Below are 18,731 nucleotides of genomic sequence, written 5' to 3'. Positions count from 1 at the left end.
TCTGTACTCTGTCAGGCAGCTGGGGTCACTCAGGCTGAGTGATTCCAAGCCCCAGGTGATAGCCACAGTGGGCCCAGCTGCCTAACAGTGTGCGGAGCCATGCAGCACCCTGCCAACCTGGGCTGCACCTGCACAGTGGGGCAGTGGCAGTGCGGGTGGCAGGCAGCTGTGGCCTGTCCCCACTGCTCCCCACCCCCAGTGCTGTGCGGGGGGGCTCTGCCATGGGGGAGGCTGGAGCCAGGCAGGGGAGCCATCAGGGATCTGGGGCTGCAAGTGGGGGGAGGTGGGGCCAGGCAGGGCAGAGGAACCATCAGGGGTGCTGTAGGAACTGGTGGGGGATGGGGCTGCGTGGGGTAGCAATCCAGGGGATTGGTGGGGCCTGTGGGCTGTGGGGAGGGGGGCAGTCCATGAGCAGGGGGGGCAGGGGGCAAGTTCTTCCACAGTCCCCCCATGGTCCACCCACCCCTATCCACACACCCCATGTCTCCCCCAGTACGTACCCTGCGTACCCAGCTTCCAGACAGGATGAGACCTGCTGGCAGGAGCTGTAGCTGCAGAGGCAGCTGTCCCCACATTCTGGTCAGCGAAGGGGTCAGGGGGAGGTCTAACTGCTCTATGGTAAGAAAACCAAAGGCAAACAATAAAACATACAGGTAAGTATTTAGAATTCATTTTATTATGATGATGGAGACACTGGTAGGCTTTCAAATTGCTTTAACACTGTAGATTTATCAATAAAACATTGCCCAGCTGGTCTCTGTCTGTCTCACTCTCTCTGTCTATATAGTGGTCTTGTGTTTTAATTGTGGATGAACATGGATTTTGGGGTATTTTACAGAGTGACTTTGGGATTTTTTTTGCAGGGATTTTTCAGTTTTCTAGGAGGGAACATGAATGCTTGCTAGGGAGGCAAGTGGCAGGACTCAGGCAGAGGAGCCTGCGCAGAGCTGGCACCTTGGACCCAGCTGGAGTTGGCTGAGCTCCTGGCCAGTTGGGGCCAGGAGGACATGCTTTGACTGTTCAAAGCAGGCCACCACACTGGGAACATCTTCCAGCCGATAGCTGCCCAAATGGCTGGGCGGGGCACACGTGGCCTTTTTGCAGCACTACTGTCAGCTCTGCAGCCACAGCCCACTGGCTGCTGGCTCAGAGGGGCAGATGCCTGTACTGGCTGTGCAATCTCCATTTGGGTCTGGCATGTGCGCAGCAGGTCACAGCCAGGCAGCAGCCTTCACTGCCAGGCTGCTGCAGTGGGTAGAGGGTGCAGGGAACTCTCAGGATTGCTTCAGCAGTCCAGCTGGCACAAGGGATAGTGTCCCCAGGTACCAGTTGGCTGGGCCCCAGAAGCTCCTGAGAGCAAGTAGCCCTGAGCCACTTGCCAGGGCAGCTTTTTACACTGCTAGGGCCAGCACAGGTGCTGGCCTCAGGCTCTAGCTCCCCCTGGCTGTAGATCTGGGAGGGTCAGGCAGGGTTATTTTGCCCCAAGTGGCACAACTTGCACCGCACCGAAGTGCATATCCAGGCACATGTGCTGATGCACAAAGCCCCAGCTCACACTTTTTTATCACTTCTATTTGAGCTGCTACAAGCACACATGCCTGCATATGTGGACAGATCCTTAAGGAGTATTTATTAAATTTTATTTCAAGTACTTCTTGTATTCTGTTCCTACCCCTGTACTGATCTTAATCAAGCTTGTATCTTTTGATAAAGGCCTATAAAGCCAAGAAAAGTCATTTTGTGCTCATGTTTATTTAACTCAAAAGAAAGGTAAAGAGTGTAAATATTGGAAATTATAAATAAAAATTTCAGTGATCAATTATAAAATATTAGTAATGCTAGAACTTAAATGTATTTTTAAAGATATATTCGAAAGAGATTAAGTACCACATGAATTTCAGTGAGTGGCCCATAAAAACAGCATTGTACTAACGCAGAACACTTGGTCTACATAAAGATTTTACTGACATAGCTATTGATTGAGTGGAAAAAAAATACGTCCTAAAATTACATTGCTATGCCATCAAAAGCCTGGGGTACATGCAGTTGTACAATAAAGTCCTTTTGCTGAGAACTCAAACCTGTTCCTCCAATGGAATAAGCTAAATTGGTAAATGAAGTAGCATCTCTATTGTAAATACAGAGGTATATTTATACCTAGGCACTTTTAAATGTAGGGAAGGCTCAAGTATCAAGATTATATGGTTAGCATTTACCCAGGTGGCAGCGGAGAGTATACTGAGAATATTTTTAAATGCTCAAAACAATTTCTTAAATTGAACTGAAGAAAATAAGGTGTCACTTAGAATGTTCATGATTTACTAGTTTTCTTATTTAGAGGGATACACTAGGGTTTATTCCAACAAGCAGCTAAAAATATTCTTCCTTTTTATCCAGGTCACACAATTTATTAGTCATCTTGTTCTTTTGTGAAAAATACCAAAAGGTATTTTTATGAGGCTGTATTAGCGTCTATCGGTTGCAAGTAGAATGTAATCCTAAGCCACTGTCCCCGATTTTTATGAAATCTAAAGATTCCTGACCCATGTTTAATAGTAATGATAGGATGACATTGACATCTTTTATGACAACACAGTGGGATCCTACTTAGTGTGGAAACTCAAGGGGAAAGAATGGGATGTTATTGTTTGAATTTTGGTGCTTTCATAGAATGAAAAGTGTTTTTAATGTTCTATTAATTTTTTCTTTTGTTTTGGGTAATATCTCTTACTTTGCTTTGAAAAAGGTGGTCCTGGTTACTGATACACTAATGACCTTGCACTTCAGTTGGATTTGATCCAGAGCATGTTTCTGTGTGTAGTTTCACTAGACTCCTTTTCTTGGATTTTATTCAGCAAAGGATCATTCAAATAAAATATTCCTTTTTACTCTTTGTTATTCAATGTTTGTAATGCTATTCAAACCTGAGGAGGAACAGGAGAAGGGAATTATATACATCATACTGTTGGGTATACTATAATGTGTTTTTAGACTGGAAAAATATACTGTTTGTAAGATACAAAAACTTACTCTTCCAGCTCCAAAAAAGAAAAGGGTGGGGGGAAGATCATTGCTATATGTGTGCTTGAGGCACCAAGAGGGTCCTTGAAAGCAGTAAATTTTACAAAAGAAAACCCCAGTGAGTGCTTCAAGTCCTTCAGCCTTTGAATAACATTTTCATGACTTATAATCCCACCATTTTAAATGTTAAGTTTTGTATATACTGAAAATTGCTGTCCTGTAGGGTGGAAGGTTGACCATGTAGAAAAGAGCTGTAACCTTAACATTTGATCAATTGGGATCTTCTTAAATAGAAACTTAACCATTCCATACATCTTGTAGAAACACTCCTTTTCTAAAAGTCCATTTGTTTCTTATATCCCAACCTTGACACCATCAGAAAGCTTTCGTAAAAGGAAAGGAATTTCACCTTCCCCACCCCTGCTAAAGGAGTAGGAAGGGAGCCGTGTTCAGAGATGGGCCTTGGAGGAATAGGCTCTGGATTCTTCCTGTGATCAGAGAAGTATAAGTTACTTACAGGAACCAAGTATCCCTACATCTAAGAGATTTTAGGAGGAAGTTTTGGAATGCAGAGTGGGGTTAAGACAGTGGTTTTCAATCTTTGTAGACTTGAGGCATCCATCAGAAAATGCCAGCTCCTAGCTTTCCTTTTTTTTTTGGATGATGGAGAAATAATAGAGCAGCTTGTCTTGCTGCAGAGAACTTGGACCGAACAGGACTGAATGCTCTTGACATTGCAGATTCCTGTTTGAAATCTCTGGGTTTATCTCATAGATAGGTGTTTGTACACATAACAGTACTATTATCATTTAACAGCAACCCATGGCACCCCAGGATGCTGCAGCACCCTGGTTGAAGAAAACAGTTGGGTTTTTTTTTCCAAAGTTTGGCTTGGTTTTGGGTGACCGTTTTAAAAACAACAACAACAAAAAACTAAGCACATATAATCATTGCACCTTGTTCTGTTACACATTCATTTACTTTCCTGAACATTAGGAAATAAAGCATCAATGTAGATGTCTAGGCCAGTTGTTAGCACTGAAAATGAACCATCTACTTTGTCATGTCAAATAATAAATATCTTCATTTGAATTTTTAAAAAGTTAAGTTTGGGGCTGCTATGCAGTGTCATTACTTAATGAGCTACTGTTGTGTTCCAAATGTAACCAAACTTTTAACTACAGACATGGAAAGAACTGTTGCTTAGTTGAGATTTAACCTACTCTTGGGTAAAGAATGTACTTTTAGCTTTATTAAAAGGGAAAAATATGTAGATCTTAAGCATAGTAAGTTTCTCTAAATGTTGATAACTTGTTTTGTTTTTGTTCTTTTACAGGAATTGAAGGACGTAGGCCATCGTGATCAGATGGCTGCAGCCAGAGGAATTCTACAGAAAAATATTCCAATACTTTATACTGCTTCTCAGGCCTGTCTGCAGCATCCTGATGTAGCTGCTTACAAAGCTAACCGGGACTTGATCTACAAACAATTACAACAGGCAGTCACAGGCATTTCAAATGCAGCCCAAGCTACAGCATCTGATGATGGCACCCAACCCCAGGGTGGAGGGGGAGAGCTAGCTTATGCGCTCAACAACTTTGATGTAAGTATTAAACCTGTTTGACACACAGTGTAACTTTACTTTGTATATTTCATTTCAAAGACTGCTGCTTATAAATTGGTTAAAGACGAGAAAAACATCAGGAAGGTGGTTGACACCATGGAAGTTGTAGTATGTGGAAGAGTAATCTGTTACGGAACTATACAAAGGCTGTGTTTCTTAAGTAGAGAGTGATATTTAGGATGGTATTTAAAGGCCCTCTGTTGTGTTCACAGTTGAAACCCTTTTATGTTCCTATTTCTAAAACAAGGATTTATATCGCCCACACAGTGGAACTACACCATTTCTTATGGCTGGAGACTTGTGGATTGAATGAAGGATAAATAAACTCGAGAGACTTTATCACTCTCTTCTGGTTGCTGTTTGGAAACTAGTAATTCTACATAGTATAGTAAATGTGTTCTGCCAGCTAATGGATTCTTGTAATATGCTAGAAATACTTTAACTAGCAGTAAATGTGTTCTTAGTAGCTTTTTATAGTGCTGTTAGCATCTTACTGAGAAGTGAAGTATGTTTATATGTTCTTGGATTAGTGGAAAATCATTGTTCCAAATGTCATTGCCCAACTGCAGTCTCCAGGACTGTGGCTCTGGATGTATTGTTTTATATCTTAAGGCTGAAGTCAGAATTTGTCTACTAAAAGAATTTGCAAGACTAGAATCCTTGACTAAACACCATTAGTTGATTTGAAATAGTTCTGCCTTGTTCCAGAGGCTCTTTAGAATTGGCTAGCCTGTTGCAAAGGTTGTTCTCACCTCTTGGGATTATGTGGCCCACTTGTCCAGCTCCTGGAAAATCAGTGAAAAATTACTATAGGAAGACAGTGAAACAAAGTGGGATAGATTCTGATAGATTTTTCACAGGCAGATGAATTATTTGGGAATTGGCTTTATTATACCAGGAGGAGATTATGGAATGTGGAGTTCGAAGTTATTGATGTTGGTTCAGAATAGCTGTATTAATACATGGAGTCCATTTCAAGCAAGCCCAGTAAAAATACTTTAATGCTGAACAGTAGCCCATTTTATGCCACATTTAATAGAAGAATAATAGAAAACTGTTACTGAGCATACTTGTTCCTGAAGCTGGCTTTTTGTAACTTCAATGAAGAGATCTCTGACTAATAAAGAAGGTGGTACCAACATTTCTAGAAGTAAATAAAAAGTGGACTTTTAGAAATGGCTGTAGTGAATGTTTTGTTGTGGAGTCCTTCACCCTGCCTCTTTCCTATACCTCTCGCTGTCTTTGCCTGCCAGTTACAAATTTTTGCCCTTTTTTGCCCTCTCCAAAAATATGTTTTTAGTACCCTAACCTCCACCTTCCCAAAAAGTTTTGCAATATAAATAAAATGTGTATACAGTGAAAGGCCATGACTACAATCTTTACCTTTTCCTTAAATAATATGTGTTTAAATATACGTGTGTGTGTGTGTGTGTGTGTGTGTGTGTGTAAAACCTATTACCTTACATAGAACTCTTACCTTATTTTTCAAGCTGTCTGCACAAAGGAATGTTTGCAAAAAAGCCCCACTATTGCTGGTTCATTAACCATATTACAACACTTAAAAACCATTTTGTAGATCAGTTTGGGGCTCTGGCAGGTGTTTTTGGCACTATGGTGTGATTTGATTAGATTAAACCAGACCTAGTTTAGTTGACAGTGCCTGGAAATGGCTTAGTTGGCCCAGCTTGAAATATCGAGATTATGAGTGTTGCTGACTAAGTATAAGATAGTGTTAACAATGGGTAGAAATGTCTAAAACTAAGTGGCATGATATCATTCTAAATAAGTATTTGAAGATCCCAGGAATTCTACCTATAGCTAAAGTAAAACATTGTTCAGTGGCAGTAACATGTGAATAGGTTGTATTTTGTTGGTAAAAGTTGTTGTAGCAATAATTGCATGAGTAACAATATACTGAGTTCCAGAGAACCTATGCATCTGACAGTTCAGTGGCAAACTTTATGATTGTGTTCTGGAGGAGGAAGTGTTCAATGCACAGAAAGGATACGACTTGCGTGTAGTTATAGACTGGTCAGTTTTAACTTCAAAAAAAATTTCAGGATTTGTTCTAAAGCATTAAACAACCTGCAACAGCTGTATGTTCTTTTTTCCATAATACAGAGATTCTTTTAATGAAATACTTTTAAGTGCTGTGGGGTGACATCTAGTATACAGTTTCAGCCTGCACAGAATTTTTATGGTAGCACTGGGATTTGGACTAGAATTGCTGATGCAGCCAAAACACTGTCAGTATAAGTTGTACTGTAGTAATACTCAATTACGATAAACCTGCTCTTTGCTCTGTCTTGAAAAAAATGATTCCTGTACCATGTTAAACCTTACTATACCTGTTTTCACTTAACTTTTGAGAACAATTTTATATTCCTCTGTGTAATTATGTAGAGGGGGAAGGAAGAAAGAGACTGGATAAACTAGAGCAATGTATTACAAAGAGCATAATTTAGAAAGTTTCCCTGTTCATTCATGATGGGGTGGTAACATTTAACAAGCCAAATAGTTAAGATTTGACTAGATTGACATGCAGTTACTGAGAATTCAGTAGCTGTGGTGTGATTTATGCTGGCAATACTGCATGATATGTAGATTCAAATATGCTTTCTTGTGGCCAAGTTTTGTTTAACTGCTGTCAACATTACTGAACAGCAAGAAATGTCCAGAAACTTTAATGCATAGGGGAGGTTTCTCATAATTTTGTTGGACTATCTACAGGGAAGTAAGTCTCTACTGTAAAAACAAACAAACAAACAAAACCCCCCAAAAAAACAAAATATGGTTTCTTTCATGGATACTGTAACAATTCTAAGATTGGATCATTCTGATGAATTAAAGTAACAAGGTGCTATCAGTTACTGATTACTTTTTTCTTTTACTAGAAACAAATTATTGTGGATCCTTTGAGCTTCAGTGAGGAACGTTTTCGCCCTTCCTTGGAAGAACGTCTGGAGAGCATAATTAGTGGAGCAGCCTTAATGGCCGATTCATCCTGTACGCGTGATGATAGACGAGAGCGTATTGTTGCTGAGTGCAATGCAGTGCGGCAAGCTCTGCAGGATCTACTTTCTGAATATATGGGGAATGTGAGTATCCACGGGTTATATTGTGGGGGGGGCTTTCCAGTTAGTTAGTTGGTTTCTTTTCTCTCTTAACATTTTAGAAGAGAGACTTGAGTCTAGCAGGCTTTGAACTGTATCGTATTTTCATGAAGAGATGCACAATAGAAATGCAGGGCTGCAAGTGACTTCAAGAGGTCTAGCCCATTCTCTTCTGCTTGTTTGGGCAGAAGCAAGTGTGCCTAAACTGTTCCTTCCTTTTCTTCCCTTTCTTGCGTCCTTGTGACAAGGTATTTAGCCATAGGTAGAAGGAGAAAATTATTATTTGTGGGGCTGAGCATGCATGCACTTGTGTGCGCCTGCATCTCCCACCTCAAGCAGGTAAGTCTGTCATGGAGAAGGGGCAGGTTGAGGGCCCCACGGTGAGGGAGAGAGTGGGACAGGGACTGGGGTGAATGGGGCCCTGGAGTGGGTGTCTGGGAATATTGGAGCCCTGGGCAGCTCATCCAGGAGTGCAGGGAGGGTCCTGCCTCTGCATATACCCTGGGGCACATGCCCCCCAATCTGTGCACAGCGTGAGGGCAGGCTGCCACTGCAGGTTGGGGCTCTGCCCCGCTGCCCTGGGAGCAGCACACCACTGTGCCTGTTGCCACCAGGCTGCACTCCATCGTCTGCCTGCTTGGTGGCAGGCACGTGGTGTTCTGTGTCTCTCAGGGCAGTGGTGCAGGGTGCAGAGTCTCAGCCCACAACGGCAGCCTGCTCTCGCATCTCAGAACTTCCCCACACCCTTGCATTAGTCACCCAGGGCTCTGGTAGTCCCATTTGCCCCTGCCCCACTCCCTCCCTCACTGGGGGCCTTGATCTAGCCCCTCCCCCCATTCCCCTTCCCCTTCATAGAATTGCCTGGCTACCGTGCTAGGCAGTAATCCACATGCCAGGGCTGCAATCCTGGCTGTGAGTGTGCCTCTCCCCCTGTTCCCCAGCTGTAGCAGCCCAGAGCCTATAGCCTGGCTGTCCTACCTGCTGCCCTGCGTTTCGGGGATGGGGGGACATGGTGCAGATAAGCCCCTTCCCCTGGGCCTTCCACCACCTATGTATGTAGCAGGATTCACAGATTTCATTGGAATCGGACAAGCCATGCTGTAAGTGCTTCTGCCATGGCGTTGAACTTGTGACCTCTGGGCTGTCAACTGTGCACTTAAGTGCCCATGCTACCCCAAGTGCTAAATTCATGGTTTCGTAGTTAGTAGGGTCGGAAGGGACTGTGGAGCAGATCATCAAGTCTGACTCCCTGCTGTGGCAGGAAAGAGTACTGGGGTCAAATGACCCCAGCAAGGTGATTGTCTAGCCTTGTCTTAAAGACCCCCAGGGTAGAAGCCAGCACCACTTCGCTTGGAAGTTGGTTCCAGATCCTAGACACCCTGACAGTGAAGTAGCACCTCCTAATGTCTAATCTGAATTTACCCTCTGCCAGCTTGTGACCATTTTTTCTAGTCACTCCTGGTAGTGCTTGGGGGAACCGGGACTTCCCCAATGCCTGCTGGTCCCCTCTGACTAGTTTGTAACAGGCCATTAGATGCCCCCTCAGCCTTCTCTTGTGGAGGCTGAACAGGTTCAGGTCCCATAGCCTCTCCTCATAGGGTCTGCCCTGCTGCCCCCTGATCATGCGAGTGGCCCTCCTCTGGACCATCTCCATGCTGTCTGCATCTCTCCTGAAGTGCGGCACTCAGAACTGGACTTAGTACTCCAACTGCAGCCTAACCAGTGTCACATAGAGGGGGAGGATCACCTCCTTGGACCTGCTTGAGATGCATTTGTGGATGCATGACAAGGTATGGTTGGCCTTCCTGACCACATCCCCACACTGTCGGCCCATGTTCATATTGGCCTCAATAATGACTCCAAGATCCTTCTCTGCCTCTGCACTGACGAGAAGGGAGTTCCCCAGCCTGCAGGTATGCTGCTGGTTCTTCCTCCCCAGGTGCAGTACCCTGCACTTGTCAGTGTTGAAACCCATCCTGTTCTCTTCCGCCCAATCCTATAACCTGTCCAGATCCAATTGCAGCCTATTCCTTCCTTCTAGCATGCTCACTTCTCCCCACATCTTAGTGTCATCTGCAGGTTTTAACAAGATGCATTTTACCCCTTTGTCCAAGTCACTGATGAAGATGTTGAACAGTGTGGGCCCGAGGACCGAGCCCTGCGGAACCCCACTGCCCACATCCCTCCAGGCCGAAAAGGACCCATCCACTACCGCTCTCTGGGTGCGGCCCTCCAGCCAGTTGGCAACCCATTTGACTGTGTAGGTGTTGACACCACAGTCCCCCAGTTCTGTTAGAAGAATGGGGTGAGAGACAGTGTTGAAGGCCTTCCGAAAGTCCAGGAAGACTTATGTCCACTGCCACCCCTGCATCTAAGGATTTGGTGACCTGGTCATAGAAGGCCACCAGGTTGGTCTGACAGGATCTGCCTCTAATGAACCTGTGTTGGTTGCCCCTAAGCATGATCTCCCCTGCTGGCCCCTTGTGGACATGTGCTAAGATAATTTTCTCAAAAAGCTTCCCCAGGACCAAGGTTTATTTTTCACAATATATATAAATTATAATTTAATTTATTCTTCACAAATTAAATACTGAAAACTAAATTAAGTACAGTTTCCTGAAGAAATGGCTCCGTGCCATAACATGCTAAAGCTTTGAGGGGATTAACCATGTTTTGTTTTAAATATAAAACATAATTAGAATCTTAAAATTTTGGATCCTAGTTCATGTATTGCAATATTTAGAATGATGAAAGTGCCTGACGCTTATGATTTCAATATGCAGCTTTTTTTTAAAGTTCTTAAACTGTTTTGAGAGTGATTTTTCTCTACTTCATTTGATGAAAACATGGTTTTAGCTTTAACTTCGTAAGAAGTTCATCACAGTGAGAACTTCAGTTTCTTCTGACTAAACTTCTATTGTCATTTATACTAATGAAGAATTTAGTTTTTTGGAACAAAATATTTTTTTACCCTAAATATTGAGGTGTTTTGAATGATTGCAGAACCTACCGTGTATCCAAATTTTAAATGAATGGGTTGCATGGTAGCCCTTTATATTTGATGTCAGTCCTGGCTATGTTTGTCCATGCATTCTTTGTTTTCCTCTTTCACTATAGTCTGGTATGTACTGTTATATGCAAAAGCTTGAAAAGATACATTCATGACACAAGCCCAAACAACTGCAGTATGCTTACTTGCTCTCTAATCATCTGTTAGTGTTGTTTCTTACTTTGGGCATTTTTTATCTCCACCTTTTTTTCCCTTTACTTGTGAGGCTGTATTCTCATTAGCCTGCTTAGTTCTACAGTGCTCATCAACCTTGCACTCAGCATTAAAATCTGAATAATAATAATAACAATAGTAATAATAATAGCAGTACAACATTTGATTAATATGCTCTGAGTTTAATTTTTATAGAGATTTTTAAGACTGCCAGTTTTTAGTTATCTACACATGGTAGTAGCTTACTGGTTCTTTATATATACATCTTTACTATGCCTAGTTTTCAATACTAATGCTAAAAAGTCTACATTTTTTCTAGTCTAGTTCTTTACTTTTAACTTCAATCTTTCATTTTCCTTTTGCCCTCCAATTAACTTTTATTTTGTCTCTGTGGCGATCCACAGTCTGAATTTTTATCTTTTCCTGGTCTTCCTTGCTTGTTCTCTATATAATTTCCTCCCATGCTAGTGCTCTTAGTTCAGTGCAGTCTCCAAACCAAAGGTCCTTCATAGTCTGTCCACATAACATGATCCTTCCTATTTCAAGTCAATGAGAGAGGCATTACTGCTTCCAGTACTAACCTAAACCTTGAACTACTCAATTCATTCTGGTGCACTCTGCCTGCGCTGAAGATGTTTTCTATCAATGTGTAATACAAGAGTATTTCTTGAGGATACCATCTATTTTCAAAACTTGCTCTAAACTCTTCCCAGATATTATCAAAAGCTTATCTAAAGTCTACAAAGCTGTTGCAGCAGGCTTGGTTGTGTTCTTTATTCTTTTGATACCTGCCTTACCTTAAATAACTGAACTATTGTACCTTGCCCTTATGAAAATACACTCTGTTCTAGTGTTACCTTTTATAGTTCTTGCACTACTATTTACAACTTGGTACTATTGTTGCTTTCCCCTAATCACTTGGCTCTTTGTTTTTAGTAAATTGTACCAAATATCTTGTGCATTCTATCTACCATGTCGTCTTTACTTGCTTGCAGTAGCTCCCTATTTATATTATCACTTCCCAGTGGCCTTTCCTGCCCCCACAACTTTCTAATAAGACCTTTACTTGTTCTTAAAATTCGTGTCTATTTTTCCTCATTTGCGTTGAGGAGCTTCTTCAAAACAGTTTTGTCTTACAGTTTTCTGTACTTTTTACAGCACTTCAAAATAATTGGTTTATGCTTTTGCTCATCCTTGATTATATGCATGTGTTTGTCTTCATTTTCTGCATCCCACTTAGTTTGCTTTTATGTTTTGATAAAACCCTGCATCACAGTATTTTTGTGTAGTCTGCTTCCATTGTTTTTTTTGCTCATTCTGTCAGCTGTAGATTGTAGGTCAGCTTTCTTCTATAATAAGTTACTGCTTTTTCGGGCCAACAGAAATTCTCATTATTCTTTCAGACAGGTGCCTTGAAATGTTCCTAACTTTTTTTTTATGCATGCATGATCCTAGCACACCATTATGGCCCCTCTTGTAACTTTTCCTGTCCCTCATTTTCTACAGTATTCCATAATTCCTAAGATTTTTTTCTTTTGGAAGAGCCATGATGTTTTCCTTCATGGCTTTTGTCCTTCCTGATGTGTGATCTTTCATTGTGTCCATGAAACAGATCCCAAATCTGTAGTTGCATTCAGCTTTTAACCTCACTAATGCCAATACTAAACTGTGATCCAGTCCAGGTTGCAAATAATCCATGACAAAATACTAATGTCAGTCTCATCTGCAAGTGGAATATCTGTCATTTATTTTGCCTTACAAGTGATATCTGAGTTTACTTCCTCTGTGTGCATCTTTGGAATAGTCGAGGAGTGTGGTCCAGTATTTTGTGAAGTAGGAGATGCCATATTTTCTTGCATCCTACATACCCCCAAGTAAGACATGGACCTTTGTTTTGTGAGGGCAGAATAAAGATTTTTTTTCCCAGAACCTTGCCTGCCTCAGGACTCTCCATGGCTAAATGCTGGCCACTTGGCAGCAGCTGGCAGGTTAAAATCTTTAGATGTGGAGATACGAAGAGAGGCTGGGTGATGCTGAGGACTGGACTCTGCTGCTCTTGCATGCAGCCAGGAAGGAAGCACAGCCCCTAGCAGTTATTCCAGCATCCCCATGCCTCTGTTCTGGCACAGAAATCAACTTCCTCACTTAAACCCTCCGTCAGGAACAACTGCTTCACTGTTAGATTAGTGAGTCAGTGGAATAAACTGCTTAGGGAAGCTGTGGCATTTGCATTGTTGGAGGTGTTGAGGAAGAGGTTGGATAAGCATTGCTCAGGGGTAATCTAGGAGTAGTTATGCCTTTCTTCAACTATGGGTATTTCCCATGTGCTTGCACTTTAATGGTTGCCACATGGAGCTGGGAAAGAATTTTCCCCACCTTGCTGCTACATGTGTTAGGGTTTTGAGGGGTAGGGGGGTTGTTTGTTTGTTTTTTATTATCATTATTGTTTATCTGTTGTTTTTTACCTTCTTGAAAAGCATTGGGTGTCGACCTTAGCTGTGGTTGGGGATTTTGACTGGGGTGTACAATGCTTCTCTCAGCTCAGAGTCAGATGGCTTGCCCCATTTGGCATCAGGCAGGAATTTTTAGGGGAAAGGGACATACAGTTTGTAACTAAATACAGCAATAGAAATTGAATGGGGATGGAAAGAGAACTAACCTTTTTACTGAGTCATTGACTGCCAAAAAAGTATTGGCACAAGATGTGATTTTAGTGACTTAACAAGAAAATAGAAATGGACTGGGATTTTGGGGCTGGAGTAGTAGGCAGCAAAATTGGATCCTGTGAAGGAGAGGGGAAAATTTGGTAGTCTTCTAAAGCAGCTGTGTAGTAGAAACAGCATTTTTGTAAATCAGTGGCACTGTTATCTTCCAGTGGCCTGAAATGAACTCAGTACTGAAGGTTAAAATGGATAAGGTCTACATACAGGTGATATTATGGTGAGGTGAAGTTCAAAACCTCCATATGTAGAGAAATAGAGAATGAATTAGGACCAAGGAGCAATAGCGCAAGAAATCAAAGAAGTATTTTTTTTTTTTATCTCTAATACAAGAATATAGACCAGAAACTAAACTCAACAGCCACGGTTTTGTAACCAAAAAGTGTGTACATCCTGCATAAAATTTTTAAATGTGGAACTCTTTGCTATTGGATATCATGAGCACTTTGCAAAAGTAAAAATTAAAAAAATGGTATGTCTCTGAGTAATTCTACTTTTGACTAGTATGGAAGTGTGCACCAATTAAAGATTTTCTTGGCTGATGCTGATAGCTGATGATTTAACCAAATATGTTGGCTAATGCTGATCCGATAGCTGATATTTAGTAATAGTGCAAGGCAGTTTAAATTACTTACATACGTAAAAACTCCTTTTTGTTTGTTTGTCTTGCATTTATCATTCATGCGCGCGCGTGCACCCCCCCCCCCCCTTGCCCGTGCCTCCTACTAGCAGGTCTGCTCCCTGCACAGCCTGTCCTGCTCTCCTGGGTGGGCAGGGGGGACCGTTGTGCAGACAGCAGTGCCAGGCACGTTTGGAGCCCCAGAGCACACTGCTGCCTCAATGCCGGTGAGCCCCATGCAGCCAAGCTCCCACAGGCACTAGGGAGAAGCTGCTTTTGCAAAGGTGCCCAGGGGAGCAAAACATCCCTCAAGTGGCACCTTACCCTGCCCATGCACAGGCCGACATCTCTGAGGCAGCCCCAGTGCACAGGCTCCTGCTACACGCATGGTGTTGCCATGGCTGCAGCAGCAGGAGCTGGTAATGGTCCTTTTGTTGCTTAGCACAGTGCCCTGTGACTGCTCCCAGGCACCCTCTCTGCCTCCCACTGTTTTCCAGGACCTGTAATCTGCTGCAGACTTGGGCCAGTGGGGTGCTGGGCCCAAACTATGCTCACCAAGGTGCTGTGGGGCACATGGCTATAATTATTGGCTACAATGACCAAAAAAAGCAGATAACCAATAAACGTCATTTCTCAGTTTATTGTTGTTGATCTGATAGCCAACTGATATATCAGTGCATACCTACCAGTAAGCATAGATAGGCTTGTTTAAAGGGTATAAAATGTTTAGTTGGATTATTAAAAATCCACCTGTAGGAAGAGATTTCATTAATGTCCTTTTTATGTCAGTCACCTGTCAGAGAGACTATTCTGGACAGGACAGACCTCTCTTTGCAATTGGCATGACAATTCTGTTTGGAAACAACCTAGTACTACTACTTTTGTGTAGTGCAAGATAAATATTCTGATTTGAGGTTCAGTGAGAATAGATTAAGTTTATCTTGTTTTGACGGTGGTCAGATGCCAGTTATTAAGACTCAAAAGCTATGGGTTCCTTTTTCTTTAAGATGTCTACCTTATTCTGGTGGTGCTCAGTTTTGGCCGTGGGCCAGATGGATGGTGTGGTACCTGTCTGTGGGCTGGATTAGCCCTATGCAGCCTGTGTGTACAGGGCCCAGCGGGCATGGGTTGTGGAGCCCAGCGCACCTGATGTAGTGTGCAGGGCCATAGCCCAAGGGGAATTCAGGATCAGTGGGCAGCCTACTGTTTGGATTACATAGTGCTGGGGACTACATCTGGTCCACGGGCTAGAGTTTAAGCACCTCTGTCATTTCTTTTAACTGTGTGGTACTGTCCTGTATGATGGATAACAGAAATTCTGTTGGCCTTGTCACAGGGTAGGTACTCGAACAGGTCAGCGTAAGGTCTGAGTCCAGCTGTGTTGATTTGAATAGCTTGTTTTTTCGACTGTATTGTAAGTGTTGAAAGCCCTGTTCCAGATACCTACAGTGTATATCCTGATCGGTGGGATCTGAACAGATATGTCGGTAACATAGAGCTTGGCTGTAGGCAGTAGTGGAGTGCTCAGGATGAAAGCTGGTGATGTGCAGGTAGTTGTAGTGGTTGGTTAGTTTCTGATGCAGTGTGGCCATTGCAAAGCTTGACAGTTATGCCCAAGAACTGAATTTACTGCATCCTATATAAGTGGGAGACCCCAAGACTTCAGAAAGCTGCATTCCCTTGTTTTTCTTGTGAAACGAGTAAAACATTTTGTCTCTATTTCTCCCCACCATGATCCTGAAGCCACTGCCATATAGTGACTGCAGGCAGTCGGTGGGGGGAGGGAAGATAGAAGCTTGGTAAAATCAAGTAGAAATAGTGTTTAATACACTGTATCAAAGCAAGAAAAATCTCAAGGAATTGGTCAAAGCCAGGAACTTTAACAGTGAACCAAGAGGTGATATTCATAGATGCTAGGGTCAGAAGGGACCTCAACAGATCGAGTCCACCCCCCTGCCTAGGCAGGAAAGAGTGCTGGGGTCAAATGACACCAGCCAGATGCCTGTCAAGCCTTCTCTTAAAGACCCCTAAGGTAAGGGAGAGCATCGCCTCCCTTGGAAGCCTATTCCAAATTTTGGCCACCCTTACTGTAAAGAAGTTTTTCCTGATGTCTAGCTTAAATCTGCTCTCTGTCAGTTTGTGACCATTGTTCCTTGTTATCCCAAGAAGCACCCTGGTGAACAGAACGCCTCCAATCCCTTGCTGCATCCCCCTAATGAATTTGTAGGGGGCCACAAGATCACTTCTCAGCCTTTTCTTGCAGAGGCTGCAGAGGTCCATGTCCCTCAGTCTGTCCTTCATGGGGCTTGTCCTGTAAACCCCTCACCATACAAGTGGCCCTCCTGTGGATCCTCTCAAGTCTATCAACCTCCCTTCTTGAAGTACGGCGCCCAAAACTGGATGCAGTACTCCAACTGCAGTCTGACCAATGCTGCATAAAGGGGAAGTATCGCCTCCTTGGTTCTATTGCATGATAAAGTGCGGTTGGTTAGCTTTGCTGATGATTTCGTCACACTGACGACTCATGTTCGTCTTGGAGTCCAGTATAACTGAGATCTCTTTCCACTTCTGTGGTGCTGAGAGGTCACTTCCTAGCCAGTAGGTGTGCTGGATATTTTTGCGCCCTAGATGCAGCACTCTGTATTTGTCTTGTTGTACCTCATCCTATTGTGTACTGCCCACTTTTTCTAGCCTGTCCAGGTCTGCCTACAGTTGTTCCTTACCCTCCGGTGTGTGCATTTCACCCCACAATTTAGTATCATCCAGAGACTTGGACAGAGTACACTTTACACCCACATCCAAGTCACTGATTAAGATATTGAAGAGTACAGGTCAAAGGACTGAGCCCTGTGGGACCTCACTACCCACATCCTTCCAGGTCAATACCAACCCATCTACTACCACTCTCTGGGTGCGACCACTAAGCCAATTTGCCACCCACCGGACAGTGTAAACATCTATGTCACAGCCTCTTAATTTGATTATGAGAATTGAATGAGATACCGTATCGAAGCCCTTGCTAAAGTCCAAGAAAATGACATTCGCCTCTACTCCCTGTCATAAAACAAAACCAAAATTGGTCAGTCATGATCTACCTGCTACAAATCCATGCTGGTTGCCCTGCTGCATTATTTATTATTATGTAATGCAAGGCCCTACTAATTATATATTGGTAATGGAGAAAAGTTTAGGATTAAGCACTGCTACATTGTCTAGCTGTCTCCAGCAGACGTGGCTGTGTGTTCTCCATAGTTTCCTTCTGAATAAGAAGTGAAGATGGCATAACACTATAACCAGACATGAAGTCCATCCTTTAATTGTACAGTATTTATCATGCATTCATTGTAAATTTGACTTGATAACTAGAAGCAGGGATATTTATTGGCCAAGGGTGATGGTTCAAATGGAAGACGGATGCAGAATTGCACTGGAAACATTTTTGGGGGATAGGGAGATCCTCAAACAGACTTTTTAGAGACTTGATATATGGGCATGGGACAACATTTTGCATTCAGTTTCATGTGATAGGTAGAGATGCAGAGTTTCAGTAGCCTAGGGGTATGTTCTGGGAACTTGGTACTGAGCCTTTTTGTATGATGATCAAGATGCCCCTAAAGGCTAAAACTGAGACTCCTTAGTCCAGGGGGAGACACATTGCCTTCCTGTGGCATGTTTTGGCAAACCGTGTCCCTCTACTTCATTACACTGGATGTTTTGTTTCCTTCAGCATCCATGATAACAGGTATTCTTTTATTGGCAGGGACTGCCACATTCTCTCAAGCCATCAACAGTTTTCCCCAAAAATGTGATGTCTAGTTGAGTGGGAGAGCAGAAGTAGAATAGAACTAAAAAATTTAGTATTGCAGTAGGGGCAACAGAAAGCTCAACTTCTAATTTGTTAACCAAACCCTAAAGCCTCTATCGATCACAAACTCAGATAAATTAAGTTGGTTGTGGGGCACCCTTCAAGGACTTCCACAAATATTTTATGAAATTAAAATAGGATTCTAAAACATGCTTCCATGTGTTCTCACTGCCAGCCACTCATAGTTAAAATAATCATAGAAATGGTAGGGCTGGAAGGGACCTCCAGAGGTCGTCTAATCCAACCCCTCCCTGAGGCAGGATCATCCTATACAAATCTATAATCTGAGTTCTGCATAAAACCACCATCAACTTTGACACAACACTGTGCTGTAGAATATGATTCTGGTCTCTTTTATATACTTACTTGAATTATGCTCAAGCTGAATTGCATTGTATAGAGCATGGTGCAGAATGCCATGAAATAACCAAAAATTGAGTTATGTAATATACCAAAAGAGGCCTTTTTTCTTTCTCATTGACAACTCTTTTTTTTTTTTTTAACTTCTTTAACTTTGGTAATATTGCGTAAACAGGCTCTTCAGTT

At 42.7% G+C, this 18,731-nt stretch overlaps 1 protein-coding gene across 1 annotated transcript in view; it reads left to right on the top strand.

Annotated features, from left to right (window-relative positions):
* The window catches only part of CTNNA1 (catenin alpha 1), a 157,320-nt gene that overhangs the window by 24,155 nt on the left and 114,434 nt on the right, over positions 1-18,731 (top strand). Inside the window, exons 5-6 of the mRNA XM_019534836.1 lie at positions 4,358-4,624; positions 7,540-7,743. Coding sequence (XP_019390381.1) covers positions 4,358-4,624; positions 7,540-7,743 — 471 coding nt within the window. The remainder of the gene's footprint in view (positions 1-4,357; positions 4,625-7,539; positions 7,744-18,731) is intronic.

Source organism: Crocodylus porosus, unplaced genomic scaffold, assembly GCF_001723895.1.
Source record: "Crocodylus porosus isolate Cpor-Errol unplaced genomic scaffold, CroPor_comp1, whole genome shotgun sequence".
NCBI classification, from domain to species: domain Eukaryota; kingdom Metazoa; phylum Chordata; order Crocodylia; family Crocodylidae; genus Crocodylus; species Crocodylus porosus.
This window is presented reverse-complemented; position numbering and strand designations above follow the sequence as displayed.